General features: G+C 36.4%; 1 protein-coding gene across 21 annotated transcripts in view; it reads right to left on the bottom strand.

The window, feature by feature from the left end:
• GPHN (gephyrin) overlaps nucleotides 1-22,287 on the bottom strand; it is a 285,353-nt gene that overhangs the window by 160,133 nt on the left and 102,933 nt on the right. For all 21 annotated transcript variants that reach the window (XM_050334967.1, XM_050334971.1, XM_050334970.1 and 18 more), the window contains exon 3: nucleotides 7,408-7,465. In XM_050334967.1, the coding sequence (XP_050190924.1) occupies nucleotides 7,408-7,465 (58 nt within the window). The remainder of the gene's footprint in view (nucleotides 1-7,407; nucleotides 7,466-22,287) is intronic.

The following is a 22,287-nucleotide window of genomic DNA, read 5'->3' as shown; positions in this document are numbered from 1 at the left end:
GAGAGTCTAGGCATTTGATGCCCTTGCCAGGAAAGCAGAGGAATGCTCTTGACACACTCAGTAGTCCTAATAAAGATCAGTTAGATCACTAACAGATGTAAATTTGGGCCACCCACACATGTCTCTTCCAAAGAAAGAAAAGTCAATTGGTCTCTTCAGTGCCAGATGCCAAAAAAGAGCACTCAGCTTCCCCCCCTCAGTTATGTGGTTTTCATCACCCACATCTCTCAAAACAGTAAAGAAGCAGCAAAGCAGAGAAGAATAAAAGTATATCTGTAATACTGGTAATGTCAGCAACTGCCTGGACCTAAAAGAAATCCCATCAAATGTCTGGAAACATGTACAAGGGCAGAGGTGAATCCTGTTGTCCAATAATCAGGGAACAGTGATAGACACTTCAGCCATCTCTCATTTTACATTCTTCTGTAAAGACTTTTTTCTGGTTGAGAGTCTGTAATTGCATCATCCATGGAAGATGAGAGAAACAGATGAAAAACCCCTTCAGTGAGTACTCCCTAAGGAGTTTCTATACAAAAACTTGAGATAGCAATAGCTTTAGTGTTGAGAAGAGTCATGTCCTTCAAGCAAAAACAGTCTCAAACCTATCAGAGCAGAAAAAATCCAAAAGTCAAAACTGATATTCACAACTACTAATGGTTTCATAGGTGGGAAAAAGAAAAAACCACAATAGAAAAGACAGTCTTATGAAACACTCACATTTCACTGGTGTGAGAGTGTGCTTGCACTTTCGTTCACACTTGCACGGCCAGGCGTGGCACCAAAAGCCTGGAGCCAGAACAGGCTGCGTTTCCCAGAAAAAGGGGCAAAATCAGTCTTAGAAGAAACAAAACTAACTTAGATCAACAAAGGACTCATGAGAAGAAAAACTGACATTACGCAACAGATAATGAAATCACAGTCAACTAGAAGTAATATGATACAACATAATATAAATAATATAATGTAAGGCTATTGAAAAGAACTTAAAAGAATGGAGCACAAATGCATGGCTAAGAGTACATTAACAATACAGCAAGGGGTACAAATCTCTAGCTTGTAGCATGAATGCATATACATGGAGAGACAATTAAAGGAAAGTAATTTTTTTTGTTTTATATAAAGTTTTTGATGATTTGTCAAATCATCTCACACACAAGCCTTTAATTCTCTCCAGCATGGAAACAACAAAATCTGTAACATCATTTACAGATTTATACAGCAAGTAAAAAACTCAGAGTTCTTTCTGTCATTTAAATGATGTAATTTACACTTTTATGCCATATGTAGCTTGGAAAAGAATACTAGTCAGTGATTGACTCTGTTAATACAGGACTTGTAAATGAACTCAGGCAGAAATCTGTATGTACATCAGGTGAACTTTAATTGCAGGGAAATACGATGAAACAAAAATGTTTTAACTTAACACATTTCACTTCTTAATTGTTCTTGATGGATTCATGGCCATAAGAAACTCTCAGTCATGAAAACCCAAGAGGCAAGTAGGAGAACCAAATCTTCAAGTTTATCAGGGATTTCATACACTAAATTGAGATCTCAGTGTCAATTCTTTGTTACTAGTTAGGACATTTGGAAAAGCTTCTAGAAACTTTCTTTTCCTGGACGCAGGAGCACAATGAAACTGTCTATTGGACAGGCAGACTCTGAGTGCATGTTAGGAAAGTTAAAAGACAAGTTCTCAGTTTTAACCAACCCACAGTCCAGGATGACTGGCACTCTAATCATGGAATAACACGTGACCATCACAAATTGCCTTTAAATCTTTTTCAACTTGTATCTGTAAGCTTTAGAGTCTATGGAGATGTTACTTGTTAATACTCACTAGACATTCAATTGATAATACCCTTTCATGTCATGCTAATTAATAAGACCTTTTGTGCCATGAGTTAGTAATTATAATCTGAGATACAGAAGTAGGAAAACACTGGGGTGTATATACTTTAAACAGTTTGTGTTTCTTCAAAAAACTCTTATTCTGAGAGGGAAAACTGTTTTTTGTTTGTATTGGATCCAAACAGATAAATAAAGCAATAACCTCAGTATTATCATAAAATTCTGATGCCTTCCATCATAAATCCTGGGGAAACCTTGTGTGAAGATCCTTAGTCAATGCTGATACACTTAGCAGATGAACATCAATACAGTGATGAAGTAAACCAGATACAGGATAAACTCTCTGCAAAACTGGGATGACAGTGCATCTCCTGGTTTATGTAACGCACTGCTGATTCTATAGAAGATGCAAGAAATATTTAAATGCTGCCTCGACAACCAATATCAAGATATGAAACCAGTTCTGTGAACTCTGAATATTTTTAGCCACAATCCTGTTCTTACAGACTATCCACCACAGTACTGATGAGTACCTTTCTTACATTCGTGGGGGTTTTTTTTATATAGGACTACAAACCAGCACTTGTCAAATTGCTACGTATTTTTGGCACACACTGGCAAACATGAAAATAAGTTGAAGGATCAAGGCCAGTGTCTCTTGGCTGCACACAAAGGCTGCATGAGTTTCATCAGCTACTGTCATTGGTAAAAAGATTCTGGGATGCGGTATTGTGTAGGTATATGACACCATGAGGTTAAAAAATAATTTCAAGAAAGTCTCTGAATAGACTGATTTTATTTGTAATCATTTTAAAGATACGTACTTTTGATGGTAGAGAGTCCAGTTTTGCTCTGAAATACAGCTGATGGTGAAATCAGCTTACTTTGTTTATAAGATGTTCCTATACATGACTGTGTGGAAAAGTTAAAACCTCATGAATTCCTAAGTCATCTAGAGTAACTGACCTCTAAGAAGACAAAGTGTTCCCCATTTCCCTTCTGGTTACTTCCCTCTCTCATAGTTTTTATCTTTTTTTACTCTTCAATCTTTATCACTGGAGTCTGTTGCCTCAAAGATCAAAGACAATCTAAGAAGAATGAATTTGAGTTATTCATGAAAATAATTTTCATCTGATAAACTATTTACACAGACTTCAAAACAAAAAAGAGAGATATCCTATCACTATTCAGGGGAAAAGGTGTGTAAGTCTTATATGTAGCCTTTAATACTTTCATTTAAAAAGCACCAACAGAAGAATTACAGGTGTTCTTTGAGAAGTATAAAGTGCGTCTCTGTGTGAAAGGGTGGATAATGCAACCAAAAAAAATTCCCATCTTCCTCCAGAACTCCTTTACATCTAAATTTACAATTTATAATCAGTACTAAGAAAATACTTCTAACAAGATTTCTTAAAATTAACCAGCACAAGAGGCAACCATTTAACCTTGTTCCCTACACTGGAATATCTGTCTCATGCCAAAAATATTACAGGTATGAAATAAAATGCCAATGTCTTTCTTTTGCATATTACTTTCATGAACTGAACTCTTGCTAAAAAATTAATTTCTGGTCTTGAGATTATGAGATGCGTGTGTATGCCTACATGAAAAGCATGTGGGAAAGCACGTAAAAAAACCCAAGACAAAACAATTCTATTCCTTTTTGCTGTTGACTTGCAAATCCTAGTAAACCAAGTATTTTTTTAGAAATCTGTTAATGAGTAGTCTTCTCACTCACTGAGTCTTCCTCTGGAATAATAATCCTTCACTACATCAGGTACTTCCTTTCTAATGACAGAATGCTGCAATCAAGAAGACCATTTCTTACCGTAAGATTACTGCTGACATAAAACTACCTACAGGCATACCATCAAACTGTCCCTAATCAGTAAGTCATAAATTGCTCTTTACTCTTGAGAAAAAGTCATAAATTGCTCTTTACTCTTGAGAAAAATCTCCATATTGTAAACAAACGGTATTTTGTCATGAATGTCATTAACTAGAAATAAAGAAATGTTTAGTTTGTTGCTTTTCTTTTTCTCTTAAATGCAACTACTTTAACTTTCAACTAGATGATGTTCTTCAAAACCAGTGTTGCCTGATATGCTCACCAGGCCCTATGCACGTGAAACCATCTGGCTTAGAAGACCTCTCTTTCAGGCACAACATACTTACTACAGTGGGTGAGGAGCAAGGCTGGAAACTGACAATGCATTTTTGCAAGTTTGAAAAGCTTCCTGCTTACAGGACTAAATAACCCTGATGAGAATAGAAGTCTAGAGAAAGTCGAAACAGTGACACCTTCTCAGAAATGTGTTGCAATTTCCATATTTACTGTCTTCCTCAGTTCCAGAAGTATTTTAAAACCAGCACGCACTGAAAACGAAGTGGCATTGCTTTAACTGGTATAGAGGAATGACAGGAATGCAGATGGTAGTACATCCATTTACACATTCACTCAGGTGTTTCTCCTCTGAACTTCCTCCTTCTTACTGAAGCACTGGTTCTGAAGATCCCTGATAGAAGGTGACAGAAGATGTATCTACCTTGTAGAAGAGTTTTCAGCAGGGAAACCTGTGACAGCATCTTAATAAGGCTACTTGTTGAGTGCTCTCACTTTGGGAACCTACGTACCTATGACAAAAATCTAGGCATGGTAAGTTACATGACACTTTTCACACTGATAGAGATGCTGAGGAACAGTAGTGGTGATTGGTTCCACACAATTCTTCCTAACCTTGGTATGATGCATGAGGGTAGTTCAGGTATGTGCTATCACTTCTGCCATAAATATTCCTCATCCATACGCCCTATAAGATGCCACACATTACTGAATTTTGACAAGCAAGATCCACTGCTTCAGTTATACCTGACACTGATGATACACACTCATTTGAGGAAACAGGTATACATATGTACAGGCAATATTCTAGACACATAAACCACATAAAATCTCATAGTACATACATACACACAGTGAAATCACACTCATATGCAAAAATAAATACATTCTAAACACTCCAGAATGGAAACATTATAAACACATGTTAAAATTGTGTGGTACTGCAATACAGACAAATAAATTCCCACAGATAAAATACAGGTTATTTGAAAATTACTAATACATTTAGAAACGTGCATTTCATTAATCTTCAAATGATACTTTTCCATTGACAGATATATTAAGGCTTGCAGAATTTTTCCTCTTCCATAAACTCAGAGATACAGCCTCTGCTTACAATGATGTTCTATCTAAGATGCAATTACATGAATTAAAAAAATAAGTGGGTTTTCCTCCTAAGTGATTTGAGCTGTGGAAGAGGTTAATCTACCACCTTTCTTATACAGACACTATCTAAGAGACTTCCTTCTATTTATCATAGAAATTATTGCTCTCTGTCTGATAAAGTACCCTCCTTTGCCATTTAAGCAAGCAGTTTACTTTGTAAGGACTATCAGAAAACATGAATATTACAATTCCTATAAATATAATTCAGCAACATATCAAGTTAAATCAGATTTTTAAAATGGAGCTATTCTTTTTGCATATTTCATCAAATTAACCCCCTTAATATTTCATGTTTAAACAGAGGAGGGATAGTTGTGAGGCAAAATAACAGAACTATTGTGCATGGAATAAGATTCTGTCCTCTCTGGGAGTGAACATTCCATTAAGCTCATTTGCCTTCTATTTCTCCTCTCTCCTTTTTCTACTCAAATCTGCTAAGAAAATATTTCAGTGAAGACTACCCACTATATTTACTGCAAGGACACTTAGTCTCTCAGCTTTTCAGCTGCCATTCAAAATACACATATGCAAAATAATACTTTTCCATATTCAATATATGTTTGTCCATTACACTCACTGCTAGTGTGTCTTAGCATCTTCCAGTAGTGCCTTGTTTCATATGAGTAACACCTTTAGTATTGCAGCTTAAGAAGTTCAATCATCTAAGGTGTGAGAGGTGGGCTGACCTAAGTCACATCATCAAAAGCCCATTACCTGAACAAGACATGACAGCTCCCAGGAACAAGGAAGGGATTTTTCCCCAGCACTTTAAATAGCCCTGACTAAGAACAATACAATCCTTCCTCCACACTTATGTGCTGGCACAACTGAGACTAATGAGTAACCCATCCTTTGCTGTTTCCAAGGATCTCAAGCACTTAAACACCAGCTGAGTAAGAAAAAATGAAAATTCAGAAGAGGTCTCCTTAGGAGGTTCAAGTAAAACCACATTGCTGTGACTACTGATCTTGCAGTAAGTTCCTAAGAGTAAAATTATTTCTTATTTTCCAACATTCCATTTTTCTTTGTTCACTGAACTCAGTTTGGACAATTAAGCCAGAAATAGGAGATTTCTTTATCTTCAACATTAGTAAAATATCAGTGGGATTTGATTTCATATATTAAAAGAACAAGACTGTGGTTTAGAGTTTTTGTCTTTTTTTAAATAGTTTTGGAGCAGTACTCTGAACATCATGGAAATACTAAGTTACACTAATAAATTTTGAAAACCTTCTTTCTTTGTATCCAAGACCAAAGTCTGAACACTGGATCCATCCTAATAAATCATGTTCCCCTTGAAAATTTAGGATAGGGGAGTCCACGCATCTTAAAGTAGAAAAAAAATTTTGATCACAATAGTGTGATAACTTTGATGCAGATACAAGCAGTCACTGTATTTCCTTGCAGTGGATTTGATTCTAGTTGAGAAGGAATAAATTCTCACCACTTTACACACTGCAAAGTCATGTCTATGTCAGATATTATGCCATCACTTCCCTTTACAAGATTTTAAAACTACTCTTAATTCTCTTTGCACAGTTGATGATGAGTATATGAAACAGCACAACGGGTTAAGCAATCACAGAGAGCAAAGCAATATGTCAGACTGACCTACTAACAGTCAAACAAACCATGCGATCAGATCTAAGCCAATTCCCACCCTGCACCCATCTTTCACTCTACTGAAAAACAAAACTGACACAAATTGCTGATTCACTTTCCATGAGTGGACTTGGTTAAAATGAGTTTTGTTATAATGAACATTACATTGGAGGTAAACTTCAGTATTTATTGTTGTCATTACTCAAAATCAAACAGCTTGTAATGATTTTGAGTACCAATGACTTCATAATATTGCCTTTTAAGACTACTGAGAAATACAGACGTGCTTTTGATCTCAAAAGCATACGGACACTATGTTTATTTTTTGTTACAAAAATATAACTCAATGTTCACCAGAGCTTTGTTACCAGAAGAGTCCTGCATCTCTTTTCTGGTAACAAAACAGAAATATGTTGAACTACACACGTTTCTGGCATTAAAAAATCCTGCTGAAATCAACTTAGGCTAAAGATAAACTGTACTGGTATAAATTACTAACATTCTATTTTATATTTGTAAATATGGATTTAATAATTTTACTTTAGACAATTTCCTCTCTTCCCCATAATACACTTCGAAATAAGAAATCACATGGCTTTTTAATGTAACTTTTCTGTAATTTTTCAAACAAAGGAATTCAGTGTTGAAAAGCAATAATACTGTACCTTGATTTCTTCTATTTCGTCTGGCACTATCTTGTATGCAGATATAGTCCCACCCAATCTGAAATAAGGAGAAGAAAAATGTTCTCAAAATCATAAATAGAAAATGCAATGTGTTAATGGTGTCATAACTTGTTCCAAAACCCAAATATTCCTTCTACCAATTTAAAGGCAAAGCCCACTAAGCCCCAAATCAAGAACCAAAAAAACCCCTTTCTTTATCCAACAAAAAATCTTTTATGTTATTAACACAACATTAGAAACAAGGTATCCTTCACCTTAACAATTAGGTCAACCAAGCAGAATTACCATCACCAGGATGGTATTCTTTATATTAACAGCCATCAATAACCACATTCTATGATTTCTCGTTTGTTGCCTAAGGCATATGGATGAGTTTAAATATTTGAAGCCTGTAAATATTTGAACCCTGATGTGCCTATTCTCAGTATTTCACTAAGCTGCTATATAGTCTTAAAAGCATCCCAATACAATTCTAGAAATTGAAATTTTTAAATTAAATGTGCATGTACAGACCCCACAAATCACACAGGCTCTATGGCCTCCATGTTTGAAAAGTCTCCGCAGTTAATGATTGGTAATAAAAAGTGGGTGATGTGCAATAGCTGGCACTGATGGAGAAAAATAGGGGGTTTTGTTCCACACTGAACTCACTGCAATTACTTTTCTAAATCGTGCAAAAATCCTGGTAAAGAATGATTTACATACAGAAGATGCATGAATAGCATATACTATAAATGGTGATACATATTACATTTTCCCCAGAGACATGCAGATATAGCATCTTTCATTTCAAGAAGCAGTATCATTGATAGTGACAATTCAGACCCAAAAATGTAATTGCAACTAACGACCTCATGCTGGCTCTGCACAACAACACTACTCATTTTCTGAGTCCTACAGAAATGGAAATCACATTAGAAACTATTTATTGTAAAGCAGTAGACAGCTATCAAATGTGTATTTTTATTATCCTCCCTATTACTGGAATTTTTCCTTCCAATTGTCAGTGTTTCTACACAGATGTATTTCCTCATATCTTGAAATTCTTTTAGTCACACACATACTATCTAGTCATCCAAAAAAGGGGAAAAGAGAGTAACACAGAAAATAAGATTTTCTGCATAAATCCTGCCTTTCCATATCTCTGTAAGTAAGTCACTCTCACAAATGATTTCTTGAAGGCTTTACACAGAAGATGAAGTCTGCATAGGAAGAGTCAAGTCTGAAGTCCATCACTGCTCCAAGTACCATGAAGCATGATTTCTGGGTACAGAGAGGGTTCAGATATTACAGTATTCAAATTCATCATGAACAATGAGTATACTAATTGCTTTCTCCTCCACAATTTCCATTGCTGCCAGTCATTAACTGAGCTTAAAAGTTGAAGAGAACCAAAATTTTTGTTTGCCAGTGCAAATACAAACATGGGCTTTAATTTTTCATGACCTTTGTTCAACTGGTTTTCTAGGGATAGTTACAAGAAATCGGTTTTAACATCATGACAAAGGATTACTTCATCAAACCATGACACGGGATGGCTCAGACGAATGCACATTAACACTGCACACGACCAACCCTATTGCTATTTGAATGAGGTCCATAAGATACAAATTTTTATTGAGTTCTTTCAGATCCATTCCTGATGCATTATGGAGTACTCACAAAATAACTTCATTGACTTTCTACCCTCTAGCAGAAGGGAAGGACAGAGCCTCTGCTGCCAGCACTCCAGCAACAGGGAATTCCACCCGGCAGACTTCTTTATTGGCCACTTGCAACACAACTATTAAGCACTTTCTTGGAATATATTCAAGAAAAAAAAATCAAAATAATTGATTCAGTAAATTTATCTGGCTTGCTTAAACCATGAGTTAGCATCACTTTATGCAAATACTTTTGCAAAGTTTTGTGTCAAGAGTTTAACACACTCTGAATCTGCTAAGTTGCAGTCCACAATTACACATTTTTGAAAGAGAAAGATATAGTAAAAGTTATGTTACTGTCTAAATAAAATCTCTCACTGATAACTCCAGCTCATATTTCTCTTAATATGTTAACAATCCTACACTGACATATTTAGCTTAAAAATCCAGACCACAAACATAAACAATAACAAAACTGAAGCTGAAAGAGAATCATAGACACCTTAATTTACAATTTTAAAAATGCCTCAGAGTTGAAATCAAGTTTTTAAGGAAGTCTATACTTTCATATTTTCAGAATATTAGATTTCATTCCATATTATAACTTCCAAAAGAGATCCACCACAGAGTATAGTACTAGATTTAACTGGCAAAGGACATAATAAAGATATTTGACTTTGTGTATAAAGTTTAGCTGTGAGTTTCACAGAAGTTTAAAGGCGTCACACACTCTGGGAGGAGACAGTTAACATGGTCTGAACTCTTCTACTGGTCATAAGTGTGATATATAAGAATTAGAATGTTTGGTTTTACTGTATATTAATGTATCTATAAGAAAAAAAGGATTTAATCTGCCCGTTTGGTAGGTTGTGAGTAGTGAACAGTAACATATAGATACAATTCAAAGACATTATGCTTTTTTAGTTGGTAAAATGTCTTGATTAGCTTCAATGTCATGCAAAACCCATTATGCTGTACAACTCACTCGCCAAAAAAACTGAAGAAGCAGAACCTGCTATGAAACATGCTGCATACTCTTCACTCGAAGACCATAAACATCAGCTCATTGTTACTTCAACGTAAATACTCTGAGAAATTTTTAAGTATTTAGTTTGGTGTTACCACATCACTATTACAAATCTCCCACAGTCAGGTAAGTCCAAAGCGCAAGGGAATAGACAACGTCACACACACCAAGTTACTGAGAAAAACCAAAAACATTGTGATGAGTGGTAAGAAAAAACAGCAAATCAAGGAAAACTGAAAATCAATGCATTAATTGATATGTCCAACTTGAAGAAAACTTAATATTTCAAGTATTTCTCTGAATTGCATTTAAGTGTCAATATCACTTGTGGCCTGTCTGGAAGTTTACTTGTTATTTTACAAATCCTTGATTTGGTTACTAACACCATAAAGAATAGAGACCAGACAACTACACACAGGAGAGTTCAGCTAAAACATGATACAGACTCCGACAGATGACTCGCACATGGCATGTTTTTTCACTTCCTTGTGAACAACCTCTCTGTGTAGGCTGGTTTTTTTTAGAACATTTTACACTAAATTTTTTAATCACAATGTTTCAAGAACTAATTGCACTGCGATGAGAAAAAGTAAAGGACAAGCTAGCATGAGGGAGCATACATTAATTACTATGGGTGTTGTACGCTAGAATATAATGCAGCAAAGAACATGTTAGAACAGCCAGAACTCAGATTACTACAGACCCAATTTTTGTGCAGATTCACTCATCTTTCACACATTTTAGTTTTATTACAGACTTTAATTACACATCTCTCCAGCTGAACAACACGACATCCAGCATTCTGCAATATAAATGGCATTTCTCTCAGAAAATACACAGCCAACCAAAAACAAAGTTAAATCTAAAGCCAGCTACTTCCAGTACACTGAAAAGACAGTCACAAACTTCATCTAGAAGACTTAATGTGCAAAGTCTTTCCTAAACTGTAGTATTTTCACACTACAGCAAGCCACCATTATTCAATAGTGAAATTATTTTAAACACTAGTTAGCTTTAATGTTTTACATGTAAATGTAAGAGATAATCTCAAAGGTCCTAGAACTTAAATTCTGATAGACATCATCATCTCTGTATCAGACCCTGCATGTAATACAGACACCCCAATTCTCTCTTTGCAGAAGACAAGTGAAATTATTCCTAGATGTAGAAATTAGAGCTGATACAATAATAATGAAGAACCACACCTTTAATGGGCTAAACTGGTGAAGGTCTTTGAGGAGAGAATCAGAAAAGGTAAGATAGAAATTTCATAAAAATAATCAGGAAATAATAAATATCACATAATTATTAATCCAGGGGTTTTAAAAATAGTAGAAACTTTGTGTCTTTATCTTTTTAGACTGGGTTCGCAGAAAGTTCACAAAAAGGATTCAGGAGAATGTGAAAAACAAGGTTTCTATAGCAACCTAAGAAATTAGCAAAATACTGGAAATAAAATGAAGTAAGGCCAACACAGTTGTATTGGAACAGATGGAAGCTTTACTATTTCACAAATTAAAGCAGAACATCGCTGAAGAGGGAAAAGTAACTCCATCCCAATTAAGGAAAGTTGAAAACCAGGAAGATCTGTGCTTAAATGGAGGCAAGAAAAAATGAAAGCTCAAGACAAAACTAAAAGAGAAATAAATTACAACTCTGTTACAACAACAAACCATCCTTTATTTTAATAAGCTATCCTTTTATGACCTGTTTGCTGTTTGTTTAAAACATACTCTATCTAAAACAGAAACTTAATTTCTCATTTTTAAAATATCAATTCTGGATATAAGGTCAAAATTACCACAGCATTACTTTCCATATATTGCAAGTTGGACTTCTGATTGATTTTCCCCTGTGCCCATGCATGTTCAGATGGACTCACTGGATTATTATTCCATAGTTGCATCTTGTTCAAGACACTTGCACACTGGGACTGAATCAGTATGGGTCAGTTTTTATAATTTGAATTCTGACCAAAGATATGAACACAGTCATTATATACAGTTCCATATTCAGTGGTTGCCATAAGAAGCTGAGCTATTGCTTCATCCGTTGACTTAATAAATGAGTCATACCAAATGCAATGAAGTCAATTTTCTAAAAATAGCTTGTAGCCAGCTTCGCTGCTGTCATCTGCTGAAGTTCTCCAATGCCACTTTAATTAACATTAATCTTTCTTCAGAAAGATCACTGTCTAAACAATATCAAGTTGTCACTAAGCCTCCCAGTGAAACTCTCCATCTTTTAATGGAAGCAAAACTCAAAATCCTCCACTTGACAGTTTTTTTCCAGATCCATCTCACAAATATATGTTATCTACATCAGGATATTCTACCTTTTGACTGATTTATAAGCCAAGTGATTATTCAAGAGAGACTGTTCTTGGGAGCAGATCAAATGACTAGGAGCCAGACTGGCTATTTCTAAGGGCATGTTCATTTTATCACAGGCTACTGAATGAATACTTGATATGATACTTCTCCTGCCAGTGCAAACTGACCAAGTCAGCATTTTTAGCCTATTCAACTGGACTAGCTTAATGTTGACTGCTGTGACACCAACAAATCAACTTGCCTTGGATCCTCACACAGAGCCAAAACTTCACAAAGTATTCCAGGGAAAGAGGTAGGAGGACTGCATTTGAAAGCAACTTTATTCTCTACTACCTGAAAGAGCATACATTAAAAGCAGACGCAGACCCACTTTAATTGATAACTAGTTTCTACTGACCTTTGAGAAATTGTTAAAGCACCCTCAGGGAGGCAGTAAGAAGGCGTTCTATTTTGGGCTCCCTTCCTACACAAGAGAACACTGGCAGCTAGAGCAAGCTGGGCTGCAGCTCCCATTGCTGGCCGCACGCCAGCAAGGAACTGTGCAAAACAGCTTGCAAAGCGGATCCCGACGACCGTCTTACTCAGTGTAGAATTACGTGAGGAAGATCCACCTCATGTTTTTTGTTTCTTTTTGGGGTTGCTTTAGGAGTTTGAGGGGTTTTTTGTAATGGATTCAATAATTAGATCCTTGATAACTTACTTCCCTTCCTGTCCCCATGCCCCATTAATCTTAGGCTAATTTCAACATGCTGTACTTAAAAACTTCACAGAAATCAAATTATTGCAGACATGCCCTCTGTCAGTTCATGTATGTCATGAACAACAGCTCTGAGATTAAGATATCAAACTTACAGGACTCTCCCTCTTAAAGATTTTGTGCACACACAAAACAATGAAGGGGGATGATTAACCCAATGTTTTAACATTATTATTCCCTAACTTCTTACTGTTTTAAGAGTAACAAGCATACCACAGTTTTCACTGCCTTCTGGCTTTTTTTTTAATCAACAAAAGCAACAAACTACATGAAAACATTATTTTTAAGGAGGAAAACCATGTCATTTTTCTCTTTCACACCTCAGTTTGTTGGTTTATTTTTGTTTGTTTTAATTTTACTATAGGAAAAGGAAGAAGAAATCAGAAGAGGATAATTTTTCAGATACCTCCAGCAGGAAAATACTATTCCCTCAACAATCTCTTATTTGAAAAGAACACAACAAGGATAATTATTCTCAATATATGTCGGAAACTAGGGATGAGGTCACATGAAGGTCACTTGACCAGGAGCCACTTTCCCCTTCTAGCAGAAAGAATCTGACTTGATTTAATGCTGGGGAGAAGAGTTGGAACTGTTATAACATAAAGAATATGAACTTAAAATATACACCTTTGTATAGCTAACAAACGTGAGTTCAGAGCTTTGCATAGTTTTTTAGAGAGTATCTTTGGTTTAACTCAGTGCACAATGAGGGCACACCTATGTATGACAGTTTGGGGTCTCACTGCTGCTCCATCCCCTCTTGAAAATGTTTATCAGTTTGCTTACTGCCTAATAAAGACACAGAAGGGGAGCAGGGAAGGCACCATCCCGAAGAATTTTTGGGCTTGCAGGCACTGGTACCCAAAATAAACAAAATGGATAAAGAGGACACCAAAAATACAAAGACTGTTCAGTGGTGTAATTTTTTATTTTCTTTAAATCTCAATATGGCAAGGTGCCCTCTGTGCAAAATTAGGGGGAATGCTGAACTTCCATGAGAAGCAAAAACTACTAAAATTTTGATTGTCACTAAACAAATTAATTAATAATTGCTCAAAAGTCCTATTATTAATGCTTGTATGCTTCATGGCAAGGGTTTGAAGCATGCAAACAGCAAATGTTTAAATATTTTTGAATGAAAAGAAATTAAATATAAATATGGATATTTATAACTTTGAGCTTTTTTTTAGGATTTTAGCATTTAACTGCTAAATAAATACTTCATTATTTGTAATAGACTAGTTCTACCACATTATAACACAGAGGGGCACTGCAACTGAAACGGGCTGAGAATAAAGTACTGAAGACTAATTCTGCACTCCAAATCTTCATTACAGATTCAAAATTTTATTTCTAATTAAAACTGACTTATAAGGTCTTCCCAAATGCCAGCAGAATCTGAAAATGCTCTTGCCATGTGGACCAACAGTAAAAAAAGCCCACTTCCGTGCGGGATGCAGGCATGCTTATAGCACAGAGGAATGATTGTACTACGCTCCATCTGATTGGTAATCTAAATATGGAAATCATACATTAAATCAAACAGACAGAAATGTCAGATAGATTTAAGTAAAAACGTGTTCAGTGACTTCGAAAGTTCCCACCGGGGCATCAGATGCTTGACCAGCCAGCTCATTAAACAACATGAGCAAGATTGGAAATTTCCTCAGAGAAAAAATATGCAGAAGCAGACAAAAACCATTATCACAAAACCAGTAAAACTCTCACCATTTAGGCAAAGATATATATATTTCATATCCATGTTGGGATTTAGTTGGTAGAATGAGGACTTCAAAACACTGTACGAAAAGTATTTATAGTAAGTGCCAAGACAATAATAAATGTTGATCTTACTTTGTCCTTTAGGAAATACCATAGTAGGGCAAAGTATGTATTTGCATTTTTTCCAGCAAGTACATACCTAGGCATACAGAGCATATATGTAAATGCATACAGAGCATTTGCATATATATTGCTAGCAATTGTCTGTCAAAAAATCCTCACCTACCTCAACTGAAAGTAAAATTTTGGGGTAGAGAGTGACCTTTTGCCTACCTTGGAAGGCATTGCAAATTAAAGGATTTAGGCAATACGATAAGGATTGCAATGATCTGCCTGGAAATGAAAGATTTCACTGGTAAATTACCATAGCAGCTTGTAGAAACCTATACAGGCAGGTACAGCTATTTTTGCTGACACTCCTATCATTTCAGTTGAGCTTTATTTGCTTCTACCCAAATGTAAAAGAGAGACCATCTGAATCAAATATTAAGAAAAAGAAGATTCCTTCTAGGAGAATAAGTTGACTCACAATTAGTACAAATGGTAAAGCTAATTCTTGTATAAATTAACACTGTCTACTACCCTACAGACTTATCCAATTAGAAATGGATTTTAACAATATGGCATTTCCCCATGAACCCTTCAAATTTTTACCATATATGTTTCTCACATCCCACTACAATACTATAATTTTCATTCCAATAACTTTAGTGTATATTTTCTCTTCCATTTTTAAGATGCTCAAGCACATGCACATTTTGTGAAGCATGATTAGACACACAAAGTCCATGTGCCAGTTTATACCAAAGTTAAAAAATATTATGTGTTTATTTTAAAGACAGGAAGTTTTGACTGAGATGCGTAAGAAGATGGAATAACAGCAACACAGTAACACCTATGCTGAAGAACAGGCTGGAATGAACTGCAGACCACAGATTGAAAAGACCAATCATAGTATTTTCTATGATTAGGCAAAAAAAAAAAATATTCATTCCAAAAAAATACCAGTGAGATCTAACAGCAAGAGTGGGATGACTCAAACTAGGGAAGAATATGTGGGAATGGTCTGATCACTCCAGATTCTAGATCAAATTTGTTCGTTTCAATTTAAATCACAGGGCTATGGAGGACCATCAGAAGTTTTAAATAACTTGTGTCAAAAAAAATAAAATCCTGCAATACTGATATTACAAGAATGACACAGGAGTCTCAGAGACAAACAGCATCCATGTCAGTGAGCCCAAGTCAGTTTGCCTAGGTAAATATAGCAAAAGTGACAGGGGGGTATCTTGTCTAAAGCAGAAATTTAGTCTAGAAGTCTCTGTCACTTAACAGTGTATTTGGAAATTATAACTTCATGAAGGTTTTGGGGTTTTTTTAAAATTTAAATAGTAGGGATCTTTAATTTTCCAGTATGCCTGTGTTGGTCTCCCTTTTCTCACAAACAATCAATTTCATATATCTGGAGAACAGTCTTGAAAAATGCTCAAACTACAATCCTACCAGCAAATACCAAAGATAGCTTAGAAGTGTTTCTAGGCATCTGAAACAGTCACTATGTAAATTATAATCATAAGTTCACATTGGAAAAGGTTCGGCACTTTAGATTTTGCTTACACTGTACACCTAGAACTACCTTATATTAATTAAAGGGCTAAACTCCTGACTATAAATAGACAAATTACTAAGGTGACCAACACTAACATTGCTAATACTTCTCAAGTACTTCCTGAGCCATGGTGCAGAAAGGAAATCAAAGATGGTTAGGGAAAGTCTACCTGTAAACTGTTAGTGAGGACAGTACAGTGTATGCATAACACCGATATCCAAAAAAATATTATGAGATTTGTGTACAGAGATACCTGGGCTTTACAAATGAAACACTGTAAGAAACTGCCATTTTCTTGCCAAAACACCATTTACTCTTTTATTCAAAACAAGCACTTACTATTATGTAACCTGCCTTTTCCTTCCAGGACTAGCACCCTCACCCTTTACACAGTAACAGTAACAACCAGAAAAAGCTAGTTACAAGAGCGCAGAAATAATTCCACCCTGCTACCTAAACTAAGGAACTGCGCTAAACTGCAGCATCACGTTAAGAAAGAGTATTTAAAGAACTAATAGGAAAAACCACTGTAGATAATGTCAGTAGAATACATTTTAGGACCTTAACCTCTGGTTAAACTGCAAGATCATATTTTGCTAACAATGCCACAAGATAACTGCTTTACAAGGTTTTGCTCTATTTTGGAATTGCATTTGTGATCAAAGAGCTTAGAGGCAGGTGGATAGTGTCATCAAGTCAAGCAACGAAAGAATGAAAGGCCCATCCTGAGATGGAGGCTCAGTACAGATCCAAAAACCATTAAACTAATACACCTATCTCTTTCATTTAAAATGTAAAAAGTGGGTATAGAAAGCAAGTGAACTAAAGACTACTTATAAATGATGAGAAAACTCTATATTTTGTATCTTATAAGGTATCCCTGTCCCACCCCCCAGCAAAATATCATGGGTAGATTTTACTATATTATTTTAACATAAACTCTATTGTCAGCTATATTTTCATCCAAAACATGTCAGGACAAATAGTGGTGCTATCCTCCACAACAACAGTCAACGCTTTAGCTCCCATTTCCTCCAGCCATATCACCTGACTTTAAATGCTCATTGATGCATAATGTTACCCTAGATAAGTGTCAAGATACATTTCATAGCTGCAGTGCCTCTATACTTTAAGCTGCTAAGAAGGCATGTGCAGTGGGTTGACCCTGGTTGTATGCCAGGTACCCACCTAAGCCACTCTATCATTCACCTCTGCAACTGGACAGGGGAGAAAAAATATAATGTAAGGTTCATGAGTTGAGACAATGAGAGGAGAGATCACTCACCAATTACCATCAGGAGTAAAATAGACTCAAAATGGGGATATTAACTGAATTTAGCACTAACAAAATCATAGTAGAACAATGAGAAGTAAAATAAATCTTAAAACCACCTCCCCCATCCCTCCTTCCTTCACAAGTTTTACCTCCTCCCCCCCCAGCAGCTCAGGGGCACAGGGAACTTGGGTTACAGTCAGTTCTTCACAGGTTGTTTCTGCCACTGCTTAGAGAGAGGAGTCCTTCCCCTACTCCATTGCAGGGTACTTCCCATGGCAGACAGTCCTCCATTAACTTCTCCAGCATGAGTCCATCCCACAGGCAACACTTCCTCACAAACTGCTGCAATGTGGATCACTCTCCCATGAGGCGCAGTCCTTCAGGCACAGGCTGCTCCAGTGTGGGTCCCCCACAGGGCCACAAGTCCTACCAGGAAACCTGCTCCAGCGTGGGCTCCTCTCTCCATGGGTCAGCAGGTCCCTGACAGGACTCTGCTCCAGCATGGGTCTCCCCCAGGGTCACAGCCTTCCTTGGGCATCCACCTGCCCTGGCACAGGTCTCCTCCATGGGCTGCAGGTGGGTCTCTGCACCCCCACTGGCCCCCTTGGGCTGCAGGGGCACAGCTGCCTCACCATGGGCTGCACCACGGGCTGCAGGGGAACCTCAGCTCTGGCACCTGGAGCACCTCCTGCCCCTCTGCACTGACCTTGGTGTCTGCAGAGCTGTTCACGTGTTCTCACTCTGCTATTCTCTGCCTGCAATTTTCATCTCTGCAATAACTCTTTTTTTCCTTCTTAAATATGTTATCACAGAGGCGTTACTATCGTTCCTGACTGGCTCAGCCTTGGCCAGCAGTGGGTCCAGCCTGGAACCAGCTGGCATTGGCTCTGTCAGACATGGGGAAACGTCTCGTAACTTCTCACAGAAGCCACCCCTGTAGGCCCCACGCTACCAAACCCTGGCCACAGAAACCCAATACAGTGTGCTTCTCCAAATTCAGCAGTGTTCTTCAAACCTGAGAAACATGATTATCAGTGCACATTTACTTGTCTTCATAAATCAGACAATAATTATAGTAAATGGCTTTTTAAAAAACAGAGTTCTCATGCTCTAAAGTTTAGATCACAGATGTTTTAGTATGAAAACCAGAATATCCTCTTTCATCTTACTTACAGAAAAGTAAACATTTAGTAGAAGCATCCCCCCACTGATTCACCTTGGCAAGTGTCTTATATGATAAATTGTCCAAAACCTACTTGTAGTGAATTCAAAACCATTTTTAACAAACAAATAAAATGTGCTGGAACCCTTTAAAGATGAAAGTCAAAGTTGAGTACCTGACACCTAAAAATGTTCATTCCAAGGCTATCTTTCTGCCATATTTATTGATTAGCTCACAGTTCAGCTGATCTTTACTCCACAGTGGGGTCTACTTTACAGTAGAGTGCAGTGACTCCACTTCTGCCACATATGCCACTAAGACATAAAATGCTACTCGTAGAGTTTTGAATATCACATTGAGTTTACATTGATACATTCATACAGTACAGTAGCTTTATTGGCCTTTCTACTCTTGCCTCAGCTCAGTTTCATCCTCAGAACTACACTGACACATGCATGAACACAAACAGAATAAAGGTTTTCTAGCCCTCTCCATTTCCCCCCCACAATCTTTCCCCCTTCTAAAATTAGCTGAATAAGTAGCTATAATATAGAAATACTTCAGGGAGCTTGCATATTATTGGAGAGTTCTGTTTTACAGAACAGTTCAATCATGACACTCTTTTGCATTAAATTGCCTTGAAGAATGTATAAGGCACTAAAAGTCTTCTCAATTTAACATAAATTTAAATTATAACCCTAACTCTGAACAATTGCTAGTGACAGATACTTGAATGATGCATCATAATGCAAGCTTGCTACTTGTTTCTTAAAATGTTTACTACCACTTCTGCCAGAATTCTCAGAACTTTCATTAACAACTATTAAACGTAGGAGATAAAGGAAACAAAAAACCCCAAAACCTTGAGTCTGTCTATCTGTTATTTTCAGGGAGCTATACCAGCATCCCACGTGAGATCACAGCCAACACTGTACCACAGTTAGAGTGGCACTGAGCCACTACTAACAAACCATGCTGAGAGGGAAAGCGTGTTGGCTTGTACTCAGCACTGTGCTGCAGACATCTATGTTATAACCAGCCAGCTCAGAGTACAGAATACTTTTTTATCCTTATTTGTCAAAACTATTAAAAAGGTAAGATGTAAATTATATGAATTATATAAAATGTATTAAATACATAGCATTTTATAACAGTGTCATTAGAAACAGTATGCTGTTCCGTGAGAATGATTTAAGTGGAAAATTGTTAGTAGCAAACATGACTCATTTATACCAGTTTATACCATCTATGCCAGTTTCACATAAAACTTTGTTAAGAGCTACTTGAAAAACATTCAGTGAATCTTTTTCACCTAAATATGTAATTCAATTAAAACAAAAAAGTTGTGCATCATAACACTCTATCAAAGTTCCTCACTGAAGGGTTTTATGAACACTTTGACCTGAAATCAAGTATTACGTTTTCTGGATTTGCCAGTTTAATTTTGTGTTCAGCATTTCACTGATTTCAATCATTACTGGCCAAGTACAAAATATTTATTGCTTAGTTCATCTGCTTTCCTCTTCCTCATGAACTTAGGGCTTACTTGTGTTTTCTCAGTATTTTTAGCCCACTTTATCACACTGGCATATTAAATTTAACACCTAGGTTATCTATTCAGTATTTCTCCCTTAATCCACACCCCTCCACCCATTTCACTATCAGACTTCTATATTAATAGCAGTTGTAAAGGAAAAACTTGTCCTATTCCTTGACATAACTTTCCTTTTACAAACTAATCAACAGTACCAGTGAGAGAAAGCTTTATATTTTCTGCTGCTTGAAAACATGAGCTATAGCTGCGAAACTGAGTGTTTAGGATAGGCTCTTGATTATTAGATTCTGGTCAGAATTACTACTTTTTAGCAATTTCCCCAAGATCAGTCTCTGCCCAGCACAAAACTCTTCAAACATAAACCTCCCTTTTCTCAAGGCTGAGGAACATCCATATACATATACATATGACCCTTTCTCCCAGTGATCGTGAGATTTTCCTCCTGTAGCTAGCTACTGCAGGAGATGGTTTATTTTATCCCATAAGATTGTTACAAGAGCACCCTCAAAAGAAGGAAAAGAGGCTGATCCACTGCTGAGCAGAACACAGGAATAACACAGACTAATGATCAATAACTTCAGTTAGTATTTTCTTCCATGTGTTTTAAAATGAAGCAGCTGTAAAATCTGAATAGTGCAGATATATATGAATGCATTACTTAATCATTCAGTCCTGTTCTAGATGCTACTGTAACGAATTTTAAGAAAAGTCATTGCTGCATTAGAGAAATAAAAAGGAAAAAAAAAACATTTCAAAGTACTGCTGGTTTGCTATTTTTGTCACAGATTACTGCTATCCCTTCACAGTAAGTCAGTATATTAAGCTATGCAAAAATATCCATGTAATATAAGAATACTACCTGACTTCTAAAACTAGCTTGTGTATATACATGCTGCAGTCATCTCACTTTTCACAAAATGTTTGCTTCCTCATTTGCACAATTAAAATAATAGTACCAAATCAAAGATGATAAAACCAGTGGTTGAGAAAAAGGGGTTTCAATCCAAAGACAACTGAAGTTATATTAGAGATCTTGAGCATGGTAAGCATTCACAAGCTCTAAAAAAAGCATAAGCAAACCCTGCTGTTTAGCACAAAAAATAATCTAGCTAAAGATATTAAAAGGCTGGGGAGTGTGAGAGTTACAGTGCTGGCTGGAGAATGTGCAGGAGAAGACAGAACAGGAGGAACTCCTAAAGGAAGACGAAGAAAAAACCCACCTTCCTAAATGTAGGAATCACTGCTATTACTGGGATTTCTGAACAAAACCTTGAGTTGATAATGTCTTTTTCTACCAGATTTAGAAAAACTTGGGGGTGTTTCTGTTTCACATATGTATCTTCATAGTGTTCTGCTCAGCCATGCAGACAGCAAATATGCTTCTCACTGAGTTTCAGACACTAGCAAAAGGGGAGAAGTTTTCTCAGTTTTAACTTCTTTAAAACCCACTTTCCAAAATTGTTCCACAATATAAAACTGAATTATTTGCATAAATGAAAAATATTAGAATTAAAAATATAAAATTGTTCTGAAATCTCCAAATCTTTACTAGTTCATCTATTACTAATGCCTGTATAAGCACTACCAAATAACGAAGTACACACAAATACTCCATCTAGTTGAACATAAACATTACCTTTAATTCTTACTCAGCTTTTGGTCACAAATTCACTCCTTGAGGATGTATTTTTAAGGCTGTTAGCTTCAAAAAC

This window comes from Myiozetetes cayanensis, unplaced genomic scaffold, assembly GCF_022539395.1.
Source record: "Myiozetetes cayanensis isolate MyiCay16 unplaced genomic scaffold, myiCay2020 scf6-25, whole genome shotgun sequence".
NCBI lineage: Eukaryota > Metazoa > Chordata > Aves > Passeriformes > Tyrannidae > Myiozetetes > Myiozetetes cayanensis.
Note: the sequence above shows the minus strand (reverse complement) of the source record. Positions and strands in the feature narration are given on the sequence as shown.